The following is a 23,377-nucleotide window of genomic DNA, read 5'->3' as shown; positions in this document are numbered from 1 at the left end:
GGGCGCCTTGTTCCTCTAGGGCTCCTCCGCTGCTAAGGTAGCCTCTGCCCTTGCCGCCGTCATTTCTCCCCGGTGTCCCCACGGACCCCGCTCCGCTTCCTGTAGCATTCTTGGTTCCCGCCAACTTGCGGGCCAGCTTGTACTGAACTGGATGGTGCGGATGCAGAGGTAAATCAACATGATTAATGCCTTAAAAGCCGCTGTTCTGGAATCGGTGACAGACCTAAAGTCAAATAAATTAGAGGTCAGTGATACGCAGAGGGACGAGGTCACTGCTGCCGCGAAGCTAAGGGCAGGGAAGGTCAGGAAGACTTCCTAGTGGAGGCGGCAGCTGATCTGGGTTGGAAAGGGAACAAGAATTCATCAGGCTGAAAGAGGAATTTCAGTCCGTGGAAACAGCATGTGCAAGAGCCCGGAGGTGAGTTCAGGAAATAAGAAGCGGTTCGGTTTTATCGGAGAACGACGCTCGGTCGGGGAGACGCGGGAAGAGAGCCTGGAGGGGCACGGCGGGCGCTGACGTGCCTGGAGGTGCTCTGGGGGGCGGTCACGAGCCGAGGAACACCTCGGACCCAGGGCAGCGCCAGATTCCGAGTTTATAAAGACTCCTTCTGCAGCAGGGCGTGGAGCCGGGGAGGCTCGGGGCAGAGGCCAGTGGAGACTGCAAGGCAGTAGCACAGGTGGGAGATAGTCAAGTCTGAACTCGTGAAAATAATTCTGACACCTGTCCTGAATTTTATTTTATTTTTTTACTATATTAACTAGCAGGCTTCCCCATCTGGTGTTTCTCCTTTTGCCCCCCCCCCCCCACTCCCATGCCTCATTCAAGCAAGGAGGCAGCCTAGGATCGTAGCCTCAGGGGAGGGATTTGAAGGGGTAGGAAACAGGAAACATCCAAACCTTCAGAGGGACAGAAGAGACTCAGGGCGGAGACAAAACTGGGAGATGTGGGGTTTGAAGACAGGGGGTGCTCCCTGAGATCAGAAGGGATCCCCTTTGCTCCCCACCAGCAGGAAAGCACAGAGAATCTAGGCTCCTGGGGATGGAGGTCGCACTCCCTGCTTTCCGGGCAGCACAGGACCCTGACCAGGAGCAGTTGCATAATGAGGTTGTGCAGAAACTCCCCAGCTGAGCCAGAAAGGAAGTACCCGGGTGGGTTACCCTCACTTCTGCTTTGGGACGAGGGCCCCTGGCCCCGTCAGGACCAGGTCCGTGAGATGAAAGGAGGTGTCGGTGGATAGTAAGTAAGTGGCTGAGGACCCAACGGGCCTTCCCTCTCGAGTCTTAGCGTCCCCTACTCCCTGCATCCTGGGAGAAAGGAGGGGACAGAGATCCCGACTCATATTGTCTCCACCATCCCAGTGCAACAGGGGCTTGAAACAGGGGCTGAGCAGAGAGGTATTTCTCGCATACCAGGGTTAGGGACCAACACACAAGAATGACACGCATCCGGTGTTCTTGCCTACTGGTACTGTATTTAGCATTATCTTGTTGAATCTTCACAAGAGGGACGAGGGAACCGAGGCTTAGAAATGTCACACAGCTAAAAACTGGTGGCACCAAGACACGAGTGCAGCCCCAAGCTTGACTTCTCCACCGCTGTGCGCTAAGCCGCCTCCACGGCCGTGGCTATGAAACAGCGGAGGAGGGCGCGCTGGGGAGAGGTTTCAGAGGTAGAACCGTATGACCCAGAGCGGAGGAGAGGGGTCACGGATGCCCCCCGCGTTTCCAGCTCACGGACTGGGTTGGTGGTGGAACATGGGGTCAGTAGATGGGAGGAAACAGGAATTTTGCTTGGACGAAGTAAGTCTGGAGATGTGCATGCAGAAATTATTGGCGGGGGGCGGGGGCACGCCTGGGTGGCTCAGTCGGTTAAGCTTAAGCTTCTGAGTCTTGATTTCCCCTCAGGTCATGATCTCATAGTGATGAGATCAAGCCCTGCATGGGGCTTTGCGCTGACATTGCAAAGTCTGCCTGGGATTCTCTCTCTCCTCTCTCTCTGCCCCTCCCCAGCTGGTGCTCACTCACTCTCTCTCTCTCTCTCTCTCTCTCTCTCTCTCAAAATAAATAAATAAACAATAAAAGAAATTATTGGCTTATCAGTGGTGTGAAAATCAGAGGCGTGGATGCAGTGTTCGTGGAAGTGTGCGTAAGGTAAGAAAAGGGCAGAGGGCAGAGCACTGGGGACCGTTAGCATTTAAGGGGTGGACAGAGGGCCCAGCAAAGGAGACAGAGAAGGAACTGTCCGAAGAAGAGAAAGAGCCAGGACACGCGTCCTGGAAGCCCTAGTGAGGAGACGGAGTTGCAAGGGGATGTCGGATAAAGTGGGGGATCAAACAAGAAAATGATTCGGAAATGATCGCTGGGTCATTGAGAGGTCGTTGGAACCTCGGTGAGAGTAGTTTGAGTCCCCGTACCTCCCTAAAACCTCTCCCCTTGAGGGAAGGCTGCTGACTGGGCACAGAGGAGCTGCCTGGCAGGCCCTGGCCGGGCTGTGGGAGCGTCCTGGAGGCCGGCCCACGGGTGGGAGCTGCAGGCAGCTGGGAAAGCCTGCGGGCACGGGCCCCGTCTGTGGCACGAGGCGCTGTGTCTGCACACCGCAGGCGTTCAGCAAACACTGTCCAGCCGTTTCGGGGGAGCCCGACTACTTCCTGGTAACTTGGTTTCTGGCGAAGGCCTCTCTACTTTAAAAGAGGCTTCTGGGGGCGCCTGGGTGGCTCAGTCGGTTAAGCGTCCGACTTCGGCTCAGGTCACGATCTCACGGTCCGTGAGTTCGAGCCCCCCGTCGGGCTCTGTGCTGACAGCTCAGAGCCTGGAGCCTGCTTCGGATTCTGTGTCTCCCTCCCTCTGCCCCTTCCCTGCTCATGCTCTTTCTCTCTCAAAAATAAATAAGCATTAAAAATTTAAAAAAATATATAAAATACAAATAAAAAGTCTTCTGCCCCAGGTAAATGAGGACACTTGCCTTCTAATGCCAGCCACCCTCAGCGAGTTAGCACAGTAGGGGCCGCTGTCACAGGCCTGCTGTCCTCTCATTAAGCAGAACATGGATGTTGCAGATCAGAGCGGGGGCAGAAAGACTCTTCTGATCTCCAGGCCTTTCCTGACCATCACCTTTCCCCTCGTTCCCAAATGTGGAATGTACCCACACAGGAGCACAGTGTGTGTGTGTGTGTGTGTGTGTGTGTGTGTGTGTGTGTGAAAGGGCTCACTTCTAGGACAGCCCAGGCCTCATTAAAGCTTGCAATCCCAGTGCAGTGGAAGGGACCCTGGGCTAATCAGCCCAGAATCAGAAAACCTGGGCTCTAACCCCAGCTGCATGGTTCTGTGACCTCAGGCACGTCCTACCTGCTTTCTGAGCCTGGTCCCCTCCTCTGCGGAATGAGAGTTTGGCACAGATGATCTCTGAGGTTGTAACCAGGCACAGGCCCATCATGCTTTGGCTCCTTGCTTAAAGTGAGGGGCTTGAGGGGTGTGTGCAGAGGTGGGCAGTGGTGGGGCAGGAAGGGGGATGGGATCCAGGTAACTGCCCAAGTGCCATCAGTGATCCAGCACTGGGATAGGTCGTCTGAACTGTCCATCAAAAAATTCCCTAGGAGTGGAGGGCGGTGCCTGGTTGTCTGGTAACCCCGGGGCTTTGAGCTAAGGGCTTGGGGAGGTAACCCAAGCCAGAGGGACCATTCCAGAAAGCCGGCCGCAGAGAGGATCGAGGGAGGTAAGGTATCCTGTGGCTGGGGCCCCGAGACCTGGTGGGGTTAGCGCGGAATGTCCCAGGGATGAGGGCCTTGAAGGCAGGATTCCTAGGTGTTCTTAGTTGCAGGGGGAATTTCTTTGAAAAGAGAGACATCTCTGCCTGCCTCTTCCAAGAAAGAGGGGAAACAAGGAAAGAAATGGGGGGGAGAGGGCGCTGAGCGTGCAGGCCCCAGTCTTTACCACCCTGGGAAGAGAGTTCAGGAAAAGGCTTTGCCTTTCTAGGAGAGAGATCCTAACAGGGAAGCACATGTGATGACTGGAGCAGGGGGCTGGGGGCCCAGAACCAGCCAGTTGTGGAACAAGAGGCCCCAAAGTGGGGCGTGGGCTTGAATGGCCGGCCGGCACCCTCCGTCCTGAAAGCTGACTCCTTGCCGATTCAATAGCCCTCTCAGCTCCACGTCCCCGGCGCCCTGTATGGCTCCCGGGGTGTAGCATCTGTTGAGCTGACCCGACCCACACCTAGGAGCCCCTAGATTGTGAGTGCGAGGGTGTCCGTGGGGAACAGTGATGGTGGAAGAAAACATGATGGAGGGGAGGCCCTGCGTGTGCTCCGTTCAGCTGCCCTTTCGTTTGCTCGTTCAGTGAATGTTTTTTGTGTTGTGGTAAGGTACACATACCTTTTTATCCCATCAAGCCGTTTCTAAGCGCACAGCCCAGTGGCAGCGGGTACACACGCATTAATGCATTAAACATCGCCTCCAGCCACCTCCATCTCATTCGATGGACGTTTATTTAGGACCTACTACGTGCCAGACCCTAACGTCATTCCGAATCTGGTAGGAGAGGTAGACAAGAAAGTCAGCAACTTTCACCCGGTGTGATAAACGCTGGAAAAGACACGGGCACAAGGTGCCGTGGGGTCCGGAAGGACCCACATGGCTGAGGGAGGAGGCTTTCTGTTACTTGAACTGGGTCCTGAAGGAGGACAGAGAACGAGTTGGGACGTTGGAGTAAGGGCTGATGTGGCGCCCAGGAGGGGTGGGGAAGCGGAGTGCGGTGGTGGCAGCGAGAAGTCCTTACGGCCCCGGGGGCGGGGTTAGAGCTGAATCACCCGAGAGGGAGCCTGCTTTGAAGGAAGCCCAGGGTGACATATTGACCCCCCTGCTCCCCAGTGTCAGCACGATGTCTTCCTCCAACCCTGAGGATACCCCCCGAGAGCCTGAGTCTGAGCCTGAACCCTCAACCTCCAAGCAGAAACAGAGGGGAAAGCGGCCACAGCAAGAGACCAGCGTCCACGCCCTCACCAGGGCTGGCCACGGGGCGCTCCTGGCTGGCCGGAACCACGAAGCCCTGACCAGCTTCCAGAGGGCCTTCGTCCTGGCCTCGGAGGCCCCGCAAACTCGCGACACCCCTGTTCTCCGGGCCTGTGCCTTCAACCTGGGGGCTGCCTACGTGGAGACCGGGGACCCAGCCCGGGGCCTCGAGCTGCTCCTGAGAGCCCGACCTGAGGAGAAGGCGCAGGGCAGGCGTCATGGCGACCAGTGTTTCAATGTGGCTTTGGCCTACCACGCCCTGGGCGACCTGCCTCAAGCTTTGGCCTGGTACCACAGGGCCCTGGGTCACTACCAGCCACTAGGCGACCACGGGCAAGTCCAGGCAAAAATGGGAGCCTGCTACCAGGCTCTGGGACAGCCTGAGCTGGCAGCCCACTGTCTGCAGGAGGCAAGCCGGGCCTACGCCCAAGCAGGGCAGCCCCAGGCTGCGGCCTTGGCCTTGGGGGCTGCGGCGGGGTGTATGCTGAAGAGCGGGCGGCATGGGGTGGGCGCGGTGACGCGGGTGCTGGAGGAGAGCCGGAGGCTTGCTGAGAGGAGCCCTGAGCACAGACTGCTGGGTGAGGCCTGCGGGCAGAGGAGAAGTGGGGTCTGGGGAGATCAGACCAGGCGATGCTCTGAGACGTGGGGTGCAAGCGGAGGCTTTTCCGAGGGCTGGGGAAAGGGCCGGAGGACCCCAGGAGAGGGGGACAGGGGCCGCACCAGGACAGCTGCAGCTGACCTGGCTGCCCGTGACCCTGGCCACGCCCTCCAGGGCATCTCTATAACGACCTAGGCCTGAGCTACTGCCAGCTCCAGCTGTTTCCGCTTGCAGCGGAGGCCTTCCTGCGGGCCCTGCCCCTGTGTCGCGGGCCGGGAGAGGAGGCCACGGTGCTGAGGAACCTCGGGACGGCCCACAGTGCCCTCGGCAACTACCGGCAAGCCCGGGAGTGTCACCAGAAGGCTGCTGACCTGCATGGTGGGCACCAGGGGCTGGGGGCTGCGTTGGGACCGAAGGACTAAGGGGGGGGGGGGGCTCCAGCCGGGGCCCGAGGCTGGAGCGTGGACGGACCTTTGGGACTGGTTATGGGGCCAGGAAGTCCAGAGCCAGGAGGTGAGGGTTGGGGGAGCAGGAGATGGGATGGCCAGACAGGACGGTGGGTTGAGGGCCCGGAGACGAGGCCTGGGGCTGGGGGGACATGGCGGGGGAGGGGGGCAGAGGGCAGAGCCCCGGGCGGGAGAGGAGCCTGATGTGGAAGCCAGTGCCTCTCTGGTTAAGTGGTTGTGTGCAAGTGAGTCCCTGTCGCTCTCCGAGCTTCGGTTGCTGCACGTGCAGGAAGGGAACTTTGCCGCTTCGCAGGGTCAGGTCGCCGGGTCGTTGCCCAGCTCAAGGTGGCCAGCGGGGGTGGGGGGTGGGGTGCGTTCAGGCCGAAAAGCAGGCCTGAGGAGAGGCCTCCGCGGTGCAGCTGGAGGCGCGCTGGGGCTGAGCGCCGGGACTCCCGGGGGCCCGGCCTTGGCCGCCAGGGGATACGCCTCAGAGGCCAAGGCCCCCCGCTTACGACGGGGTGGCTCTGTCGTCAGGCTCTGGGGGGCAGCGGCGGGAGCAGGGCCGGAGCTTTGGCAGCCTGGCATTTGTACTGAGCCAGCTGGGGGACCACAGGGCAGCCAGAGACAACTACCTACACGCCCTGCAGGCGGCCCGGGACACTGGTGAGTGGCAGGGGGACGGGCGGAGGGTCCCCGGGGCTGGTGGGGAGGGTCCGTCGCGTGGGGAGCCGCCAGAGGACCCCCGGGCTCTCTCCCCAGGGGACACGAAGGGCCAATGGCAGGCCTGCGAGGGGCTGGGGGCTGCCGCAGCCAGACTGGGGCAGCACGACCAGGCCTTGACGTACTATAAGGAGGCGCTGGCTCGGAGTCAGGTGAGACCCCGTGCCCCAGAATCTAACTCTCCCTGCTCCCCTCCTCTGCTGACACTCCTGCCTTCGCCTTGTCTCCCCCACCACTCGTCACCCACCAGACAGACACACTGGGCACAGTGTGCTGGGCCCCAGGACACTGCTGGCACGAGGGGTTCGTCTGTCCACAACTGTGCACAGGCGGTGACAGGATCCTGGCAAAGGCCCGGGGCTGCGGTAGAAGAGAAGGAAGACGAAGCCCTCTTCCCTCCTCCGCCTCCTGTCTCTTTCCTCCCGATACCCAGAGGACCCCCACCACCCCCGTTATCCACCCTCCCTCCAGAAGGAGCCAGACTCTGTGCGGGACCGGCTGGTGGCCAAGCTGGCGGACGCCATGAGGACCCACCTGGCCCGGGCCGGGCTCGTCCCCACGCACGCCCTGGTGAGGTGACACCTGAGACAAGGAGTGGGGGTGGGGACAGGTGGCCCAGAGAAGGGGGTGGTGGCAAAGCAGGGCTGCTGCCCCGGGCTGCTCGTGTGTGTTCACCTGCCCCAGAGCCCGAAGAGTGGACACGTGTCGCTTTTCCGAGGACACCTGCTGGTAGGGAGGTGGGCGGGGGGGGGGGGTGGCCCGTCTCCCAGCGCTGGGCAGTGCCAGGCCTTTGCCCGGGTGGTCACTAGCCCGGAGGCTGAGCCCTACCCAGAGGAGCTGGAAACCAAGTCCCGGGCTGCAGTTCTCCAACAGGCCACACGGTGGGGGCGGTGCTGCGGTTCCCAGTCGGGGCGGCTCTCCCTGCGTCTCCACCACCCCCTGGCTCTCTGGCTCCCCCGACCCTCTCTCGGCCTCCCTGCCTCTCACCCCTCCAGATAACCTCGGGGAACCTCCCACCCAGGAATTAAAATTATACTCGACTATTTATTATATTTATTTAATGGGATTCATGTCTTCTCTTAAAGACTAGGACACTGTATTTATAATTTGCAAGTGAAACTAAATTAGCCTGGTCTGGGCAGAGGACTGGACTGGGGAAGAGCTGGGGTCCGTCTGAAGGCAGCCACCGACTTCCTGTGACTTTGCCCCTGGAGGCCCCAGGCAGGATGAGGTGGAGGCCAGGCTCTGGCCATGTCTGATCGTCCGTGAGCCCGAGTTCTAACTTGAGCGTTACTAGCACGGACCTCGTCGCGAATTTCCGCTCTCAGAGGCGTGGCCCATCCCAGTTAGCGTCTAGCACCACTCTGTGTGGGGCCGCTGCGTGTGGAGGGAACATACGCTCGCAGCTATGTCACAGCGGGTTCCCTTTACTCCCCGCCATCCCCAGACTTGGGCTCCAGGGAGGCCCCAGGCTCCAGGAGGGCCGGGAAGGGGCAGAGTGGAAGTGAGGCACAGGTGAGTGGGGTGGGGCCGGGGCTCCGGGGCTCCACGGGGGTGCGGACGCTGGTGGGGTTGGGGCCGCGGCCACGCAGGCACCCCGGGGAGGGGTGGGGGACGTGTCCCTGGTGCTGCTCTGCCTCCTGTTCCCCACCCCTCCAGGTCTTCGGGTGGGTGGGAGGAAGAGGAATTGGAGGAGGGCCAGGAGGAGAGAGAGGACCAGGCCCCACCGGATGTCCCCCCGGCGTCTTGGGCGCAGAGGCTGGAGTGTGAGTGGCAGCAGGCTGTCCCTAGCTGTGCATCTCCTACCTGGACACGGGAGCACTCTCTCCCCCACGTTGGTTTCCTGGATGCCCCGCCTCCCCCTGGGTCTGCCGCTGACGCCTGACCAGCCCCCTCCCCTTCCTGCTCACCTCTCAAGGCCCTGGCCCAGTCTCCCTGACCCCTTTCTCAGTCACCTCTTCCTGGCCGCTTCCGTGGCTTTCCTAACTTCTAGAACTTTGCATCTTAGAACACCAAGTTTTATTGAAAGCCTACCACGTGCCAGGTACGGAGACCGAGTGATTTTCTTGCCCTTGCTCACCGTGTACCAGCCTCGTCCCCCAAAGACTTCGACCTCTGGGGCCAGAGCTGTTTGCTACTTGCTATTCACACTTGAACTCCCTGTCTTCCGTTCAGTGTGCCGTCCTCCGGGCAGCAGTGGGCGGTGGGCGGCCCAGCTTTGCCAAGCGCCTGCCCCGTACGGAGGGTAGTCTTTCGTGCGCCCCGTGCCAGCGCCCGGTGAACGCACCCCGACACGCACCCTCCTTGTTCTTCTCCCAAAGTTTTCTCTTTGCACCATGTGGTTCTTGGCGCAGAGAGGCCTGTGATGAGTGTGCCCGTCCCTCTCCATCCAGGTCCAGGATCCGGGGCCCATCTCCCGCTTGGAGGCCAAGGCCCCCTCCGAATGGAGCATCCTGGCATTCTGGTCCCCAGTGGCCCCCAAGTCAATAGGTGGGTCCCCGGGGGAGGGGAAGAGGCCTGGGGAACGGATGAAAGGAGTAGGAGAGGATGTGGCTTTGGATGGTTTTAAGGGGGGTGGGGGAGATACGGCCCAGTACTTGGGGGCATAGTGCTTGGACCCTCTCTGTCTGCCCTCGAGCAATCTTTTTTTTGTTTTTTTAAATATAATTTACTGTCGAATTGGCTAACATACAGTCTTGGTTTTGGGGGTAGATTCCCATGGTTCATCACCTACATACAACACCCATACAACACTCATCCCAACAGGTGCCCTCCTCCATGCCCATCACCCGCTTTCCCCTCTCCCCCACCCCACCCCGTCCACCCTCAGTTTGTTCTCTGTAAGCCCTCGAACACTCTTAACAACACTCACCCAACTCTGGAGCCCTGGGGGTCCCCTGTCTCCTGCACAGCCTGACCGTAGGCCTCCCAGAGAGGGAGAGTCCCACTGAATGGGGGGGCGTGCAGCTCCAGCTTGCCCCCTCCTGCCCTGGGGCCCAGTGGCCAAGGTGAAGGCTGCCCTCTGCTCTGTCCCCGGCCGCTGCCCCTGGCAAGCCCTCCCTGACTCCCGCAGGTCGCCCGGATGGCCCAGGGAAACCCCAAGCAGGAACCCTCAGAGGAGACTCGCCAAGTCTGGGTTCTGTACGATCATGTGACTCCACTCTGCTGGCCCGGAACGCGGCCTCTGTGCTTCCTCCGCAACACTCAAACGTTCCGGGTTTCTGGGACCAAGCCTCTTCCCGGGGGTTCAGCGCTGCATGGACACGTGATGTGCCACCAACGACAGATGGGCCGTTGTGCGCATTGAACAAGGGCTTGGCGGTCTCGGCACTGAGATGTTCAGTTTGCTCTTTGCTGGAAGTTTGGGGCTCAGGGAGCTAAAGGAAAGAGGAACATGGACAGTGAATTTCCTTCTGGATCCAAACCTCATGATTGCTGAGGCCCTTGCCAGTTCCAAAAGCTGTGACATGTTGGCCAAGAGGCTTTGCAGTCACTGACGTCTCCAGACGTCTATTTTCTCGAATGGGAAACGGGGATATAGCCCGAGAGAGGACACCTCTGAACGCACTGCTGTACCGTCGGGGGTTTGGGAGGCAGCCCCGCAGGCCTGTGGGACAGCCGCGATGAGCGGTCACACGGCGGTCACACAGGGCACAAACCACACGGTGCTTCCTCCTGCAGTCCTCACAGTGGATGACCCCCTTTCCCAGATGCGGAGAAGACAGCACCAGGGTTAATGAGTTTGTGCTCTCAGGCTACACCACTAGGCAGTGGGGAAGCCGGGACTCAAACCCAGGCCGTCAACACCTTCTAGAACGCGGGGCAGTTCCGCGCCTCCACCCCCGCCCCGGTCATGCTGGTGCTTACCAAGAGCTGACCGTGTCGGTACCAAATGTGCTTACGCTGGCGTATGTGTTATTGCAATTTGTCATTTAATTAAATATCATGCAAACTGGTGAACCAAGTGTGAAAACAAGCACCGTTTCTATGAAAACTAAGTCGAATCCTTAGAAGTCTTGATTAAGGTGACTCAATTCAAAAACTACTATTGAATTAGATGGGACCAAGACAATTATCACGTTTGGCTGCAAAATAATAAAAGTCTAGATGAATTTTGCTCTTAGATTGCTTCAACCACGCCACTCGCTGTTCGCCCCCCCGTGAGCAAACTGGAAATCGCAGGTGGTCCATTTATGCGCGAAGGATGAAGAAGTCAGTCGCGGCCTGTTCTCCAAGAAGAGACCCTGGCCGCACTTTGACAGATGGCAGATGAATGTATTTTTTTTTGTTTTAAGTTGAAATAAAAGAACCCATTCCAGGTCGTGTCCGAGAAGAGGGTTTCCACTACACCGGGAACTCCTCACCGTGAGATTTTGAGGATTCATTAAAATCTCTGCCGAGGGCCTACCATATGCCCGGCATGCCACGAGCGGCTGAGGACACTGGGGACACGGCCGCTCACCTTTCTTATTGCCTCGTCAGGTGTTGGGGGTGTCTTGATTTGGATGCAGGTTCACCAGCTGTAACAGAGTCCAATGTAATCTACCATTTATTTATTTATTTATTTATTTATTTTCTTTAAAGTTTATTTATTTGGAGAGAGAGGGAGGGGCAGAGAGAGATGGGGGGGAGAGAGAAGAGAGAGAGAGAGAGAGAGAGAGAGAGAGAGAATCCCAAGCAGGCTCTGCAAGGCCAGCCACGGGGCTCGACCCACGAACGGTGAGATTGTGACCTGAGCTGAAATCGAGAGCAGGACGCTTAACCGACCGAGCCACCCAGGAGCCCCGTAACTGTGCCTTTAAACAGAGAGAACTTTACTCCTGTCTCACGTGAGCAGTCCCCATGGAGGCGGTGGCTTCCTGGAGCTCAGGGAGTCAGGCAGGACGCGCTGCCGTCCCCAACACAGCATTCCCATGCCATGTCCTAACCTGGCTGCCCCACCTGCGGCATAGCACCTTCATTCCTGCCGGTGAGAAGGAAAAAGGAAGTGGAGGAAAACCCGCGTTTTTTAGAAGGTGCCATCTGGCAGTTTCAAGTCATTTCTGCTCGGACCTCATTGGTCAGAGTTTAGTCACGTGTACGTGCCCGGCTGCTGCAAGGGAGACTGGAAAATGTAGTGTGAAGCCGGGCAGCCGTGTGGCCACATAAAACTCCGGGGTTCTGTTGCCGAAGGAAGAAAGGAGAGTGGATCTTGAGGGACAAGCAGCGGCAGCTGCCACACGGGAGTATACCACGGGGTCAGGCCAACCCCGTGTCAACCGTCACTGACTCTACTACTGAATAGCTGTATTATCTTAGGCAAATGACTTCTCTCTGTGCTAGTCAACGTCCTCATCTATAACACGAGGATAAAAATGCATCGTAGGATCGACAGGGTGAAATGTGTAAGCATCCGGAACTCAGGAGTGCTCGATCCATGAGCCTTTAATAAATTGGTTTTGAAGGCATTTCTCAAAGAAAACTCTAGAAGCCTGGAAGCAGAAATAGGATGGAGTAGGTCTTCGGCTCCACTTCCTGGGGACATGTGGTGAGATATGCTTGTGTCACTGTCCTGTACTTAACATCTCATCAGAATGAAGACAGCAATGACAACCCTTTCATTGTCATTCAGGCTGTTTGGACCCTAGCTCCCCCTCCACCAACAGCTACCGCTGTGTCATCGGGCATGTGGTTCAACACCTTGAAGCCTCAGTTTGCTCTTCTGTAAAATGGGAACGATAACAGGGTTGCTGCAAGGGTAAAATGAGCTGATTCATGTTAGCGTGTGGCACATGTAAGTATTCAAATGTTATCTGTCAAAAAAGCACGCTTCATATTGTGTTTTAGAAATAAATCTTCAGGGGGCACCTGGCTGGCTCAGTTGGTGGAGCGTGTGACTCTTGATCTCGGGGTCATGAGCTCGAGCCCCATGTTGGGTGTAGAGATTACTTAAAAACAAAAAAAGAGATCCTAACAAAAAGGGGAAGGACTTATACATACTGGTGATGGTATAAAATGAATGAGGTCTTGGATAAGATTATCCAATTGTAAGGGACATTACAATTTAGATGTACAATTTCCAGCCACAAACACAGTCTAACAAAAACAATTTTCCACCACAAATGCAGTCTGATAAATTCTATTTCATACAACAAACATGTAAAACAAGCATGGCTGGGGGACAAAGGTACATCTTACAGGAGACGATAAATCTTTTATAATTCAAAAGGAGAATAGCAGGAGAGTAATTAAAAGCAGGGGGAGTTCTTGCCTTTCTCAGTGAACTAGCCAGGATACAATTCATGGCACAGAAAAATAACATAAAAACAGGACCTTCACCTGGTTAATTACTTTATCGTAGTGTCTTAGTGGTAACTGGTGTGTTATTCCCAAGACTTCCCCCCCCCACACTCCGCCGCTTAAGTATGTGAGAGTGTGTGTTTGCATTCTATTTATTTAGTTATTTTATTTATTATTTTTGAGGGGGGGTGCAGAGAGAGAGGGGAACAGAGGATCTGAAGAGGACAGCGGCAAACTCACCAAATTTGAGATCACAATCTGAGCCGAAGGCATATGCTTAACTGACTCAGCCACCCTGGCACCCCTCTTTTTAGTTTTTATTTTTGTATTTTTGTATTTGCGTTCTTAAAACCTCTTGGGTAAAAATTGCAGTCTTCCCCTCCAGGTGTTTCTTGATATGTTTTTGGAATCTGGAGCCTATGGTTTCAACTACATTTTTAACCATGACACTCTCAACCTATTTAAGGTTTATAACTTTGTATTTCCATAGCTATTATGTTGATGACAGGGAACAAGTATTATGTATGATTAGAGAAATGAAGCATGCTATCCTGGTAAGCAGAGGTAGGGGCAGCTAATGTATTTGGGGGAGGGGTCTTAAATTATACTGTGAACAGCACTGCAACCACTCTTAAGGGTTAACTTACTTCAAGTTTAGGGGCTCCTTGCTTGCTTGACCTAAGTCCCTTGGTCTGTAGCAGAACACCTACTTTCCTAGGGATTAGACCACTGGCCTTGAGGAATGAGGGATCAGGCTCTCCGGGAGGTAAGGCCTGCCCAAGATCATGACCACAAACGACTAAGGGCCCAGGCACCAGCTTCCCTTGCACAAGCCCCCACGTTTCTGGCACCGCCCTCCCGTTTAAAACCCTCTGGCTTGAGGGCGCCTGGGTGGCTCAGTCGGTTAAGCCTCCGACCTCAGCTCAGGTCATGATCTCATGGTTTGTGGGTTCGAGCCCCGTGTTGGGCTCTGTGCTCACAGCTTGGAGCCTGGAGCCTGCTCCGGATTCTGCGTCTCCCTCTCTCTCTGTTCCTCCCCTGCTCTCACTCTGTCTCTCTCTCAAAAATAAAAGATTTAAAAAAAAATTTTTTTTTTAAACCCTCAGCTTGGCCGGATGGGGAAGATGGCCTTTGGGGTGTTAGTGCATTCTCTCCCTGAATAAAGGAAACTTTCGTTTCCCCCCATCACTTGTCTCTCGAGTACTGCTCTTCCAGCCTGAGCAGTCCATCCCGCGTTGGGAACCGCTTGCTGTGTAAGTGACATTAGCCCGATTTACCGAGCGCCGCGTCGCGGGCGCGGTGGCCGGCTCTGCAAGCGCTGGCGCCCGTGGAGCGCGTACTCGCAGGGCACTGACACCAGGGGTGCCACATGCACTCGCAGCTGGTACGTGTCCGGGCCGCCCTCTGGGCAGGACCCGCAAGGCGACCAGCCACCGCCCACGCCGCTGCGAGCGAGGCGCTCCGCCCCCAGGGAACGCGAGGCCAGGCGGCCGCGCCCTCGCGAGGGGGCGGGACGAGCCGAGGCCCCGCCTCCAGGGGGGCGGGACGAGGGCCGCGCCTGCGCCGGACGAGGGGGGGAGGGGCGCGCGCCGCGAACTCCATGAGGGCCCTGCGGGCGCTGCTGGGGTTTGGTCTGCTGGCCGCCGGTTCGTACCTGCAGCGCGTCCGGGGCCCGGCCGGGGTCTGCCGCGCGAGGCCAGCCTGGTGGGGGACGCGGCGGCCGCAGTCGGGCGGCCGCGGGGACCCGGCGCTCATGGCGAGCCCGGCGGTGAAGTACTTGAGGTAGGCGAGGCTCGGGCGGGCTCGCTCCGGGGCGGGGGCGGGGGCCGGGACTGGGGCGGCAGCGCGCCCGCGCTCCGAGCGCCCTGGGGCGGGACTCAGGCGGTGGGTGTCCGCAGCCAGGAGGAGGCCCAGGCCGTGGACGAGGAGCTGTTCAACGAGTACCAGTTCAGCGTGGACCAGCTGATGGAGCTGGCGGGGCTGAGCTGTGCCACAGCCATAGCCAAGGTCGGTGGCGCCGGTCAAGCCCGGGGGGTGGGGGTGGGGCCGGGGCGGCCTGGGGCCGCCCAGGGCCCCTGTGACGCCCCCTGACTCCGCCTCCAGGCCTATCCCCCCAAGTCTATGTCCCGGAGCCCCCCCACGGTCCTGGTCATCTGCGGGCCCGGGAATAACGGAGGAGACGGCCTGGTCTGTGCCCGGCACCTCAAGCTCTTTGTGAGTATCGGGGAAGGGCTGGGCGGCGGGGGGCTCCGAGGTCTGGCCTTGAATGACCCCTCTCCTTCCCCCTAGGGCTACCAGCCAACCATCTATTACCCCAAAAGGCCTAACAAGCCACTCTTCGGTGCACTGGTGACCCAGTGCCAGAAAATGGACATCCCCTTCCTTGGTGAAATGCCCCCGGAGGTAGGTGGCTGAGCTCCCCCGCCCATCTCTCTGGAGGACAGACTCCGGACAGGTGGGGAAGTGCCTCGCACAGGTGCCTAAGTGTACCGTTTGACCAGGAACAGTGTGAAGAGCCTGCCCCCGCTCCAGCAGTGCCCGAGGCCGCCTCTCACATCCATGGCCACACCTTTCCCTCTGACTTCTGAGGTCAGGGCCTGCTCGGCAGGCAGTAACCCCCTGAGAAGGGGCTGATGTGACTGCCTCATCCTAAGCCCTTTCTGCAGGGACATGGACCTAAGGATGGGAAATAAGAACTTTGCTTTTTAAGTTTCTTAACGCATTTCACAGGTGAAGAGACTGAGGTGTTGCAGAGAAAGCAAGGGGTCTGTCCTGCCTCTAGCTGCAGGTGGCCTCACCCTGTACCCGCCCCAATGGCAGGCAGGCAGACAGGCACTCAGAACAGAAACCACGTGTGGACTCCGCTTGGTCTAAATCACTGACCAGTTTGCACTGAAGTCTCTGAGGGAGATAAAATGACCCGTGTGCCCGAGTGGTGTGTGCCGGGGACAGCCCTGTCCGGTCAGGGGCTCCCACACCCTCTCCTCTCCCTGCTCCACCACAGCCCATGCTGATCGACGAACTGTACGAGCTGGTAGTGGATGCTATCTTTGGCTTCAGCTTCAAAGGGGACGTCCGGGAGCCATTCCGGAGCATCCTGAGCGTCCTGAGCGGGCTCACCGTGCCCATTGCGAGTATCGACATTCCCTCAGGTGCCGGGTCCGAGGAGCTTGGGTGGGATGGGGGCCTGGGTCCTGCCCTGTCTTAAGATAGGTACCCAGGAGTCCTCATTCTTCCAAGGCTCAGACCAAGCTCTAAACAAGCTGAGTGTAAAGGGGCAGAACACAGCTTTTGGGATTCCACAAAAGGGCCAGGGGGCAGGCTGGGAGCACCTTTTGTGTGCTGGACCCAAGAGACCAAAGCCTAGGAGGCCATGGCCATGGCCATGGAGCTCCAAGGATGCGGGTTCCCCAGGCAGAGACACGGGGCCCCCGCTCGTTCAGGACAGGGGCAGAACAAGGTATGGAAGAATGGACACCTGCTCTCTTCTCTCTCCCTGAATACACCCTCTTTTCAGGATGGGATGTGGAGAAGGGAAATTCTGGAGGGATCCAGCCAGACTTGCTCATCTCCCTGACTGCACCCAAAAAGTCTGCGAGCCACTTCACCGGTCGCTATCACTACCTGGGAGGTCGTTTCGTGCCTCCTGCTCTGGAAAAGAAGTACCAGCTGAACTTGCCGCCCTACCCTGACACGGAGTGTGTCTACCGTCTGCAGTGAGGGAAGACGGGCGGGCGTCCTTCCCAATAAAGACTTAGCGCCCCCCTCCTACCGCCATGGGGTCCTGGGAGCTGTTCTGGCAATAAAAGTTACTGGGTGGCAGGAGCTGGACAGCAAACTGAATGAGACATGGCGCCACCTTTCTGGGAGAACAGAGCAGGCAAGGGAGGTGGCCGTGGCATTTGAGGGCAATGAAAATGGACTTTCAGATGCTGAAAAAAAACCCAAGTGAGGTTCTCTGAGCTTTCTCCGTCCACTAACAGGGTAGCAAGACGGAGGTGAACAGAAGAAATCCCTTCAGAGGCATCCCAGGAAACGAATTTGTATTTAGGATGTTAGCAGGCGGGGCGTGGAGAGGCCAGTCAGGACTTCCACCCGGCCTGGAGCCCAAGCTAACCATTTTTTCTAGTGCTGACACTGGCAGGCTATGGGCTGGAGTCCATTCTGCCCACACCTGCATCTGCCTTCAGCAAGGGTGCCCCTCCAGAGGGCCTCTGCCTTCCTGTCCCCACAGTCCCCAGCGCTGTGCCCACACCGTCCTGTGAGCAGCTGGCGCTCCGGCACTCGGCTTCCTCCTTGGGAGGGACTCCTCACGGGGAGGGCGCAGGAGCCCTTGTCCACTGGGGGTCTCAGACTTCAAGTCCTGAAAAGGAATCTGTAGAGCCCCACCTTGACCTGCCCTTCAGTCTTTCTTCTGTTTCTCCTTCCTTGTTCTCCCATCGGGGCTGACTCCAGCTCTGCCCCCCTCCCCCTCCCCCACATCCTCCTCCTCCTGGGGCCGCTGCCTTTTCTTCTTCCTTCTCCTGCTTTTCCTGTCACCGTCACCGTCACCGTGCCTTCTGCTCGCTGCCTCCTGGGCCCCATTGTCTTCGGCAGCCCGGGCCGTGGCTTCTGCGCCCAAGTCTTGCTGCCGCCGCCTCTGCTCGCGTCTGCTGCCCGGCTCCGCGTGTGCCCCGCTCTCCGCCTGCTCCGGCCCAATGCCTCCTGTTCCACCCGACACCCCCACCTTCTCTGCTCGGTGCCGCCGCTTCTTCCTTTTCCCGAAGGGCTCATCCGTTTGCTCCCCGTTCTTCCACTCTCCCAGCTCACTCGTTCCTGTGGCCTCCCCGTCCCCGCCTCCGACAGCTGTGCCCCCTGTCTCATCCGCAACCGCCTTTTCTCGCCGTTGCCCTTTCTTCTTCTGGCTTCTCCTGGTGCTCTGGCCTGGGTCCTCTGGGCACTCCTCTTCTGCATCCCCATCAGTTGCCGTAGCCTCTTCCTCCCCTTCCTGCTTTCTTTTCTTTTTCTTCTTTTTGCGGGGCTTGCTCTCAGACTGTAGTTGAGAGGTCCCGGGGTCCTGGCCTTTGAGATGAGCCAGGAAGGCCTGTTCTTGGGCCTCCAACCGAGCGAGCTTAGCCTTCATCGTGATCCCAAGACGAGCAGCCCTGGAACACATGGAGGCCCGGGTCGGAGTGAGGTATGGGGGAGCAGGCCTAGTCCCGAGATTGTGTGCAGAACTGGCAGGGGAGGACCTGCCTCTGTCTCTTTCCAACGTTTATTGTTTTGAGAGGAGGCGCACGTGAGCAGGGGAAGGACAGAGAGAGAATGAGGTTCCACACTGTTGGCACAGAGCCCGACGTGAGACTCGATCTCATGAACCGTGAGATCGTGACCTGAGCCACGATGAAGAGCTGGACACTTAAGTGACTGAGCCCCCCAGGTGCCGCGGAGCTGCCTGCGGGCAGCTGGAACCCTTCCCCCTGGGGTGGGAAGAGTACAGGGTGGCGCAGACCATCCTCTAGGGTGGGCTTGCGACAGGGAGGAAGGCAGGGAGCCCGGGGAGCCGAACGCTACTCACTTGTGTGCTGTTCGCCCCTCACAGGCTTGGAGCAGCATCTCATCGGTCAGACTGTGGGGTGGGGGGATCAAGAATTACACACAGAGCTCGTGGAGAGGCCTGCCCTCTCCTGCCCTCTAAGGCATTCCTTCAACACTGACTTCCTGTTCGGGACCTGGCACTTTCTAGGTGCCGGCGATGCAAAGATCAGTACAACGCGGCTCCACCCGAAGCAGCCCAGTCAGGCACGAGACTTGGTGCCTTCTCTGGAGGTTCAAAGGTCTCTCCTCCCGCAACCCCCCCCCACCACTGAAATGAGGTCTCACATCTTTGGAGGCTTGGACCCCTGGCTGTCATCATCACTGTGGCTCTCCACGTCTTTGTCTGGCTGTTCACCACCTGACGTCAGCGTGGCCGTCTAGAAGGAGTGATCATGGGGGTGGACAGAGCCCGCTCAACACCACTGCCAATCCCTCTCCCCTCCTGGAACCCCCCAGGAATTGGTAGCCATAGGCACAAACCTGCCAGTCCCCGATACGGCTCCCTGAGACCCCCAGGGAGGTGTGCCGAGCTGCGTACTTCCAACTCGGGCAGGGGGTGGGCTGCAGCTGTGGGGTTTGGGGGGCAGTGGGCACAAGGGAGGAGGGAGTGCTCCGGACCAGCAGGTCCTCATGGTGCTGACTGTAAAGAGGGTGCTTCTCACCCCTCCCCCACACCTACACACAGGGCTTTATTTAACCAGACTGAAAACCTACCACGGGCCAAGGGTTGGGGTACACAGTGGAACAGGATCGAGCGATCCAGCCCACGTGAAATCTACGTGTGGGGCGAAGGGAGGATGGCAGAACACAGGCCATCGTGGTGAAAGCGCTGCCTGTGCCAGAGGAGGGGTACCCAAGCTGACTTCAGGGTTTAGGGAAGCTTCAGGACCTTGGTGAGCTCCGGAAGACAAACAAAAGTTGGCAGGCAGAGGGGGAAAGGCAGCAGGAGGAGCGCGTGCAAAGCCCTGAAGGTGAAAGAAGATGGAACATTCCTGAGAACTGATTCTATCCGCCTAACAGTGCAGAGGTCTCAACAAGGGTGAGTACAGGACCAGGCTGCAGGGACACACGAGCCAGTGTGACACATCAGGACTGTCGTCCTAGGTCAGGGACGAGCCAGAGCCCCAGTGAACTCTGTTACAGAGAGCACTCTGGACGCTCTGTGGCACTGAACTAACGGGGTGAGGAGTCTGCGTGTAAGGCTGAGACAAAACCCAGCAGAAAGGACAATGGCCACAGTGATGAGGACCAGGGGAAAGGGCTGCTACATGACACAGAGCCCACAGCACATAACAGATGCTCCCTTCTATCAGTATGCTGGAAAGCAGGAGTCTGCAGACCTGGGTTCTAGTCCTGTCTACAAGCCACTGTCCCCACTCTGGGCCACAACTGCACAATACAGAGGATGGGTCAGATCCTCTCTCAGGTCCCCTCTGGATTTGGAGTCCTTCGCACTGGACATCCCCTCTCACCCTGCTCTGGCAGCATCTCTGTCCCCCCACCCTCTATCGCCGCCCCTCGGCAGATGGTAGGATCCACGGGACCTGCAGACCTCAGTCCTGGCCGAGGGCCAGGCAGTCTAGACAAGCAATGGCAAGGTTGGTCACAGAATGCGACGTTAGGGTGGTCCCCAGAACAGGTAAGGCATGCAAAGCAACTGTTCAGGCCCCGGGGGAGGCCAGGGACGGGGGAAAAAGGATGGACCCTCTCACACCCACCCCCTGGTACCTTTACAAACTTCTGATACAGCAAGTTGGGCTTGGGACGATTACGACGGGTAGTCTCCTTAGAAAGATGCCTTATCCGGACTCCATCCTGGGGGAAGGTGTCAGTCAATGGGTGGCACAGGCGTGTCCCAGGCCCCCACGGTCCAATGGCCATCTGTCAGCACTCCTACCTGCCCAGTCTCCACAACCAAGCCGGCTGCAGTCTTGTTGAAGAGCTCATTCCACCAGTGGTCCGTGAACTCCTTGGCAGGGTCATGTCCCACCTGCCAGAGGAAGAAGTGTGAACCCTGAGGACCTGTCCCCGCCCTGTCCCCAGAGTCCCCCTCTCCCATCCACACTGCCCTCCCTCAGCCTGCCCAGTCTTACCCCATGAGTGTCCTGCTTCAGCGTCACCCTGAGGGCCTGGGTGATGCCATTCTCCTTCCGGCCCAGACCTTTGCCTGCAGGACGGGGAGCGACCCGTTTATTCTGCCGCCTGCCCTGAGCCCCCACTGGGAGGGCCACTCTGCCCTCCCACACGGAGCGCTGGGTACACTCTGTCCCGGGCGGATGCCCTCCAGTCCCGCTGTTCCTGGCATTTCTGCACACAGTGTCCCTGCCTTTGTCTGAGCTCAAGCTGTCTTTTCCTTCATGCTTCCTCCAGGACAGAGGTTGTGCCCCTTCCCCCCTCTCCCAGTCCTCCCAACCACTTCTTTCTCACGGACCCACTGTAAAATTTCTTCCACTCTTCCATTTTCTGGAAAAGCTGGGAATTTTCACCTGTAAATTTCCCTTTAAACTAGCTTTTCCTCCTCCAGCTGCACGGGTTACAAATGGGTAGCCCAGGACGCCGCCGCTCCCCTGGGCAGAAAGTGGCCAGAAAGTTGGGAGGATGTGGAAGGGGCGCCACGGGGATGACCTTGGGTCCATCCATGCTTCAGCAGCTGCTCCTCGGCAAACTTCATCCCACGGCTCTTGATCTCTGGCGTGACACTCATGGTGACGGGAGGGTCACTAAGCTCAGGCCCTCAGCAGAGTAGACGGCATCATTCTCATCCCTTCAAGAGAAAAGGGGAAAGTGCCCAAATCACCCATCAAATCCATCCCGGCTGCTCTCATAAAAATTATTTTCCAAACCTGGGGCAGAGACAGACAAAGGAGGCCCAGTCTTTGGGGAGCTAGCTCCCTGTCTGACCACAGAGAGGTCAGCAAGTCGAAAAGTCAAATCCTAGTGTCAATAATAATACCGAAATGTACCGAGAGCTCGCCACATGATGAGTTCACTCAATCTTCCCAGCCCGGGAAGAGTACTCTGCATTCAGAAAGGTATTACTCTCCCTACTTTAGAAATGAGGAGATTAAGGCCTAAGGAGGTTAGACAACTTGCTCCAGGTTACAGAGCTGAAGTGTAGACGGCCACCAGACATCTTGTCTGCAGACTCCCTGCTCTTCACCACTGCCCGACAACATCCCCCGCCGTTTATTACCATGTAAAAACAAAGCTGAGAGGCTTTTAACCTGAGCTATAAGAATACTCAACAAAGGGACGCCTGGATGGCTCAGTTGGTTGAGCGTCCGGCTTCAGCTTGGGTCATGATCTCGCAGTTCACGGGCTCGAGGCCCGCTCTGTGCCGACAGCTCGGAACCTGGAGCCTGCTTCAGATTCTAGATCTCCCACTCTCTCTGCCCCTCCCCCGCTCGCTCTCTGTCTCTCAAAAAATAAAATAAACATTAAAAAAAAACAACAACAAAAAAACAATGATGACCAGTCTGGTTAGGTATGAAAACAAACCCAGAATGACTTCCATTTCTGTTCACGTTCTTACCCTGAAGGACGATTAAAGGACGATTACCTGAAAACCTGATACTCCGAGAATCCCAACAAAAAAGCGCTGAATGAAGAAATGGCTCTCTGTTGCTTCTTGAATTTTTAAGAATGGTAAAAAAACACTGGGGCCTTTAAGGCTACCTCAAAACTCTGCCTCCTCCCAGAAGTTATCGCTGATGTATCAGCCCCCAAATTTCAATAATAAAAACATCTAACACTAACACATTTACTCGATGCCAGCATGCTGCTAATTGCTTTACACAGATTATCCTATTTCCTCCTCCCAACAATCCTACTAGCAAGTGTTGCCATCATTTGCAAACGAAGAAATGGCACTGAGGAGTTTAGCTACCCGCCCAAATCAGAGAGCTGGCAAGTCGTGGATCCGGGATCTCAGACATCCCAGAACTGGTGTTAATACCCTCTCGGTCTCTTACGGCTCTCTGTGCTTCCCGACGAAAGGTTTACCGCAGCCTCTCCCTCGTGGCAGAAACCATTCGCCCTGGAAATCGGAGTCGGACTTTGTTCTCCAACCCCAGTGCACTTAACGCAGCGCCCGGAGTGAGAATGCGTCCAGCCGGTATGGCACAGGTGGGGGCTGCTTTAGCCCGCTGCCCATGGATAACCGTGGACAGAAGCAACCAGATCCCAGGCTGCGCGCCGCAGGCTCTGAGAAGTCTGCGAGCGCGCCTTCACGAACTATCTCCTCTCCTGTCAACCTGAGTTTTTTGGGAAAGTGGCCTAGGCCAGTCTCCTGACAGCAGTTCCAAAGGGCCGCTACCCTCTCCCTAGCCTCCTTCCTCGTGAGGTTTAAATCCCAGCCCTCCCGCCGCGGTCCCGCCGGGCAAAGCTACTCTCCTGCTCTAGCCTTTGCTCCCGAGCCCGGGCTCCGAATGCCACCGTCGCGGAGGGCGGTAGCCCCTTACCGTCACCGCGGGGCCCTCTCCGCAGGAACACGTGCCTCCTCCGACCAGGGCGCCGCCATCTTCCCGGAAGTGCCGGGGGGCTCGGCCCCTCTAGGCTGCCGAAACCATAGAGACCATCTCGGGCCCCGGAAGCCCGGGTCCTTGGGGCCTGGTGGGTGTTGCGGAGGCGCCCTGGCGGGTATGGTTGCCATGGAAACTCGCGCGCCCGTTTCCGGAGGTTCGGGGGTGTTCTACTCGCCGCCAGCCTACAGCCCCGGAGCGGCCGAGGGACTTGTCCTAACTGGCCCCGGGAAC

General features: G+C 57.8%; 3 protein-coding genes across 5 annotated transcripts; 2 read left to right on the top strand and 1 right to left on the bottom strand.

Annotated features, from left to right (window-relative positions):
• The first annotated feature begins 68 nt into the window (after nucleotides 1–68).
• TTC24 (tetratricopeptide repeat domain 24) lies at nucleotides 69–11,177 on the top strand. Its single transcript, XM_042925534.1, has 10 exons — nucleotides 69–168; nucleotides 4,863–5,581; nucleotides 5,776–5,979; nucleotides 6,582–6,710; nucleotides 6,807–6,919; nucleotides 7,239–7,337; nucleotides 8,215–8,260; nucleotides 8,360–8,533; nucleotides 9,161–9,257; nucleotides 9,841–11,177. Exons 1-10 carry the CDS (start codon nucleotides 152–154, stop codon nucleotides 9,920–9,922), a joined length of 1,680 nt encoding a protein of 559 aa, XP_042781468.1. The 5' UTR covers nucleotides 69–151; the 3' UTR covers nucleotides 9,923–11,177.
• A 3,448-nt stretch (nucleotides 11,178–14,625) lies between these two features.
• NAXE (NAD(P)HX epimerase) lies at nucleotides 14,626–16,871 on the top strand. The gene is made up of 6 exons (XM_042925538.1): nucleotides 14,626–14,828; nucleotides 14,945–15,053; nucleotides 15,150–15,260; nucleotides 15,336–15,449; nucleotides 16,051–16,198; nucleotides 16,564–16,871. The coding sequence occupies exons 1-6, from the start codon at nucleotides 14,647–14,649 to the stop codon at nucleotides 16,764–16,766; spliced, it is 867 nt and encodes a 288-aa protein (XP_042781472.1). The 5' UTR covers nucleotides 14,626–14,646; the 3' UTR covers nucleotides 16,767–16,871.
• Nucleotides 16,872–16,906: 35 nt separating this feature from the next.
• On the bottom strand, nucleotides 16,907–23,160 carry GPATCH4 (G-patch domain containing 4). Of its 3 annotated transcripts, none has more exons than XM_042925535.1 (8): nucleotides 23,084–23,160; nucleotides 21,249–21,387; nucleotides 20,717–20,790; nucleotides 20,521–20,613; nucleotides 20,352–20,438; nucleotides 18,909–19,000; nucleotides 18,604–18,654; nucleotides 16,907–18,190 (listed from the first exon to the last, which is right to left on the bottom strand). In XM_042925535.1, exons 2-8 carry the CDS (start codon nucleotides 21,325–21,327, stop codon nucleotides 17,449–17,451), a joined length of 1,218 nt encoding a protein of 405 aa, XP_042781469.1. In that variant the 5' UTR covers nucleotides 21,328–21,387; nucleotides 23,084–23,160; the 3' UTR covers nucleotides 16,907–17,448. The 3 variants fall into 3 exon arrangements, with proteins under 3 accessions (XP_042781469.1, XP_042781470.1, XP_042781471.1); XM_042925536.1 differs by lacking the exon at nucleotides 23,084–23,160 and adding an exon at nucleotides 21,848–21,934; XM_042925537.1 differs by lacking the exon at nucleotides 23,084–23,160 and adding an exon at nucleotides 21,869–21,892.
• Between the last annotated feature and the right edge of the window lie 217 nt (nucleotides 23,161–23,377).

This window comes from Panthera leo, chromosome F3, assembly GCF_018350215.1.
Source record: "Panthera leo isolate Ple1 chromosome F3, P.leo_Ple1_pat1.1, whole genome shotgun sequence".
NCBI classification, from domain to species: domain Eukaryota; kingdom Metazoa; phylum Chordata; class Mammalia; order Carnivora; family Felidae; genus Panthera; species Panthera leo.
The sequence above is the reverse complement of the archived record's forward strand: the minus strand, read 5'-3'. Positions and strand labels throughout refer to the sequence as shown.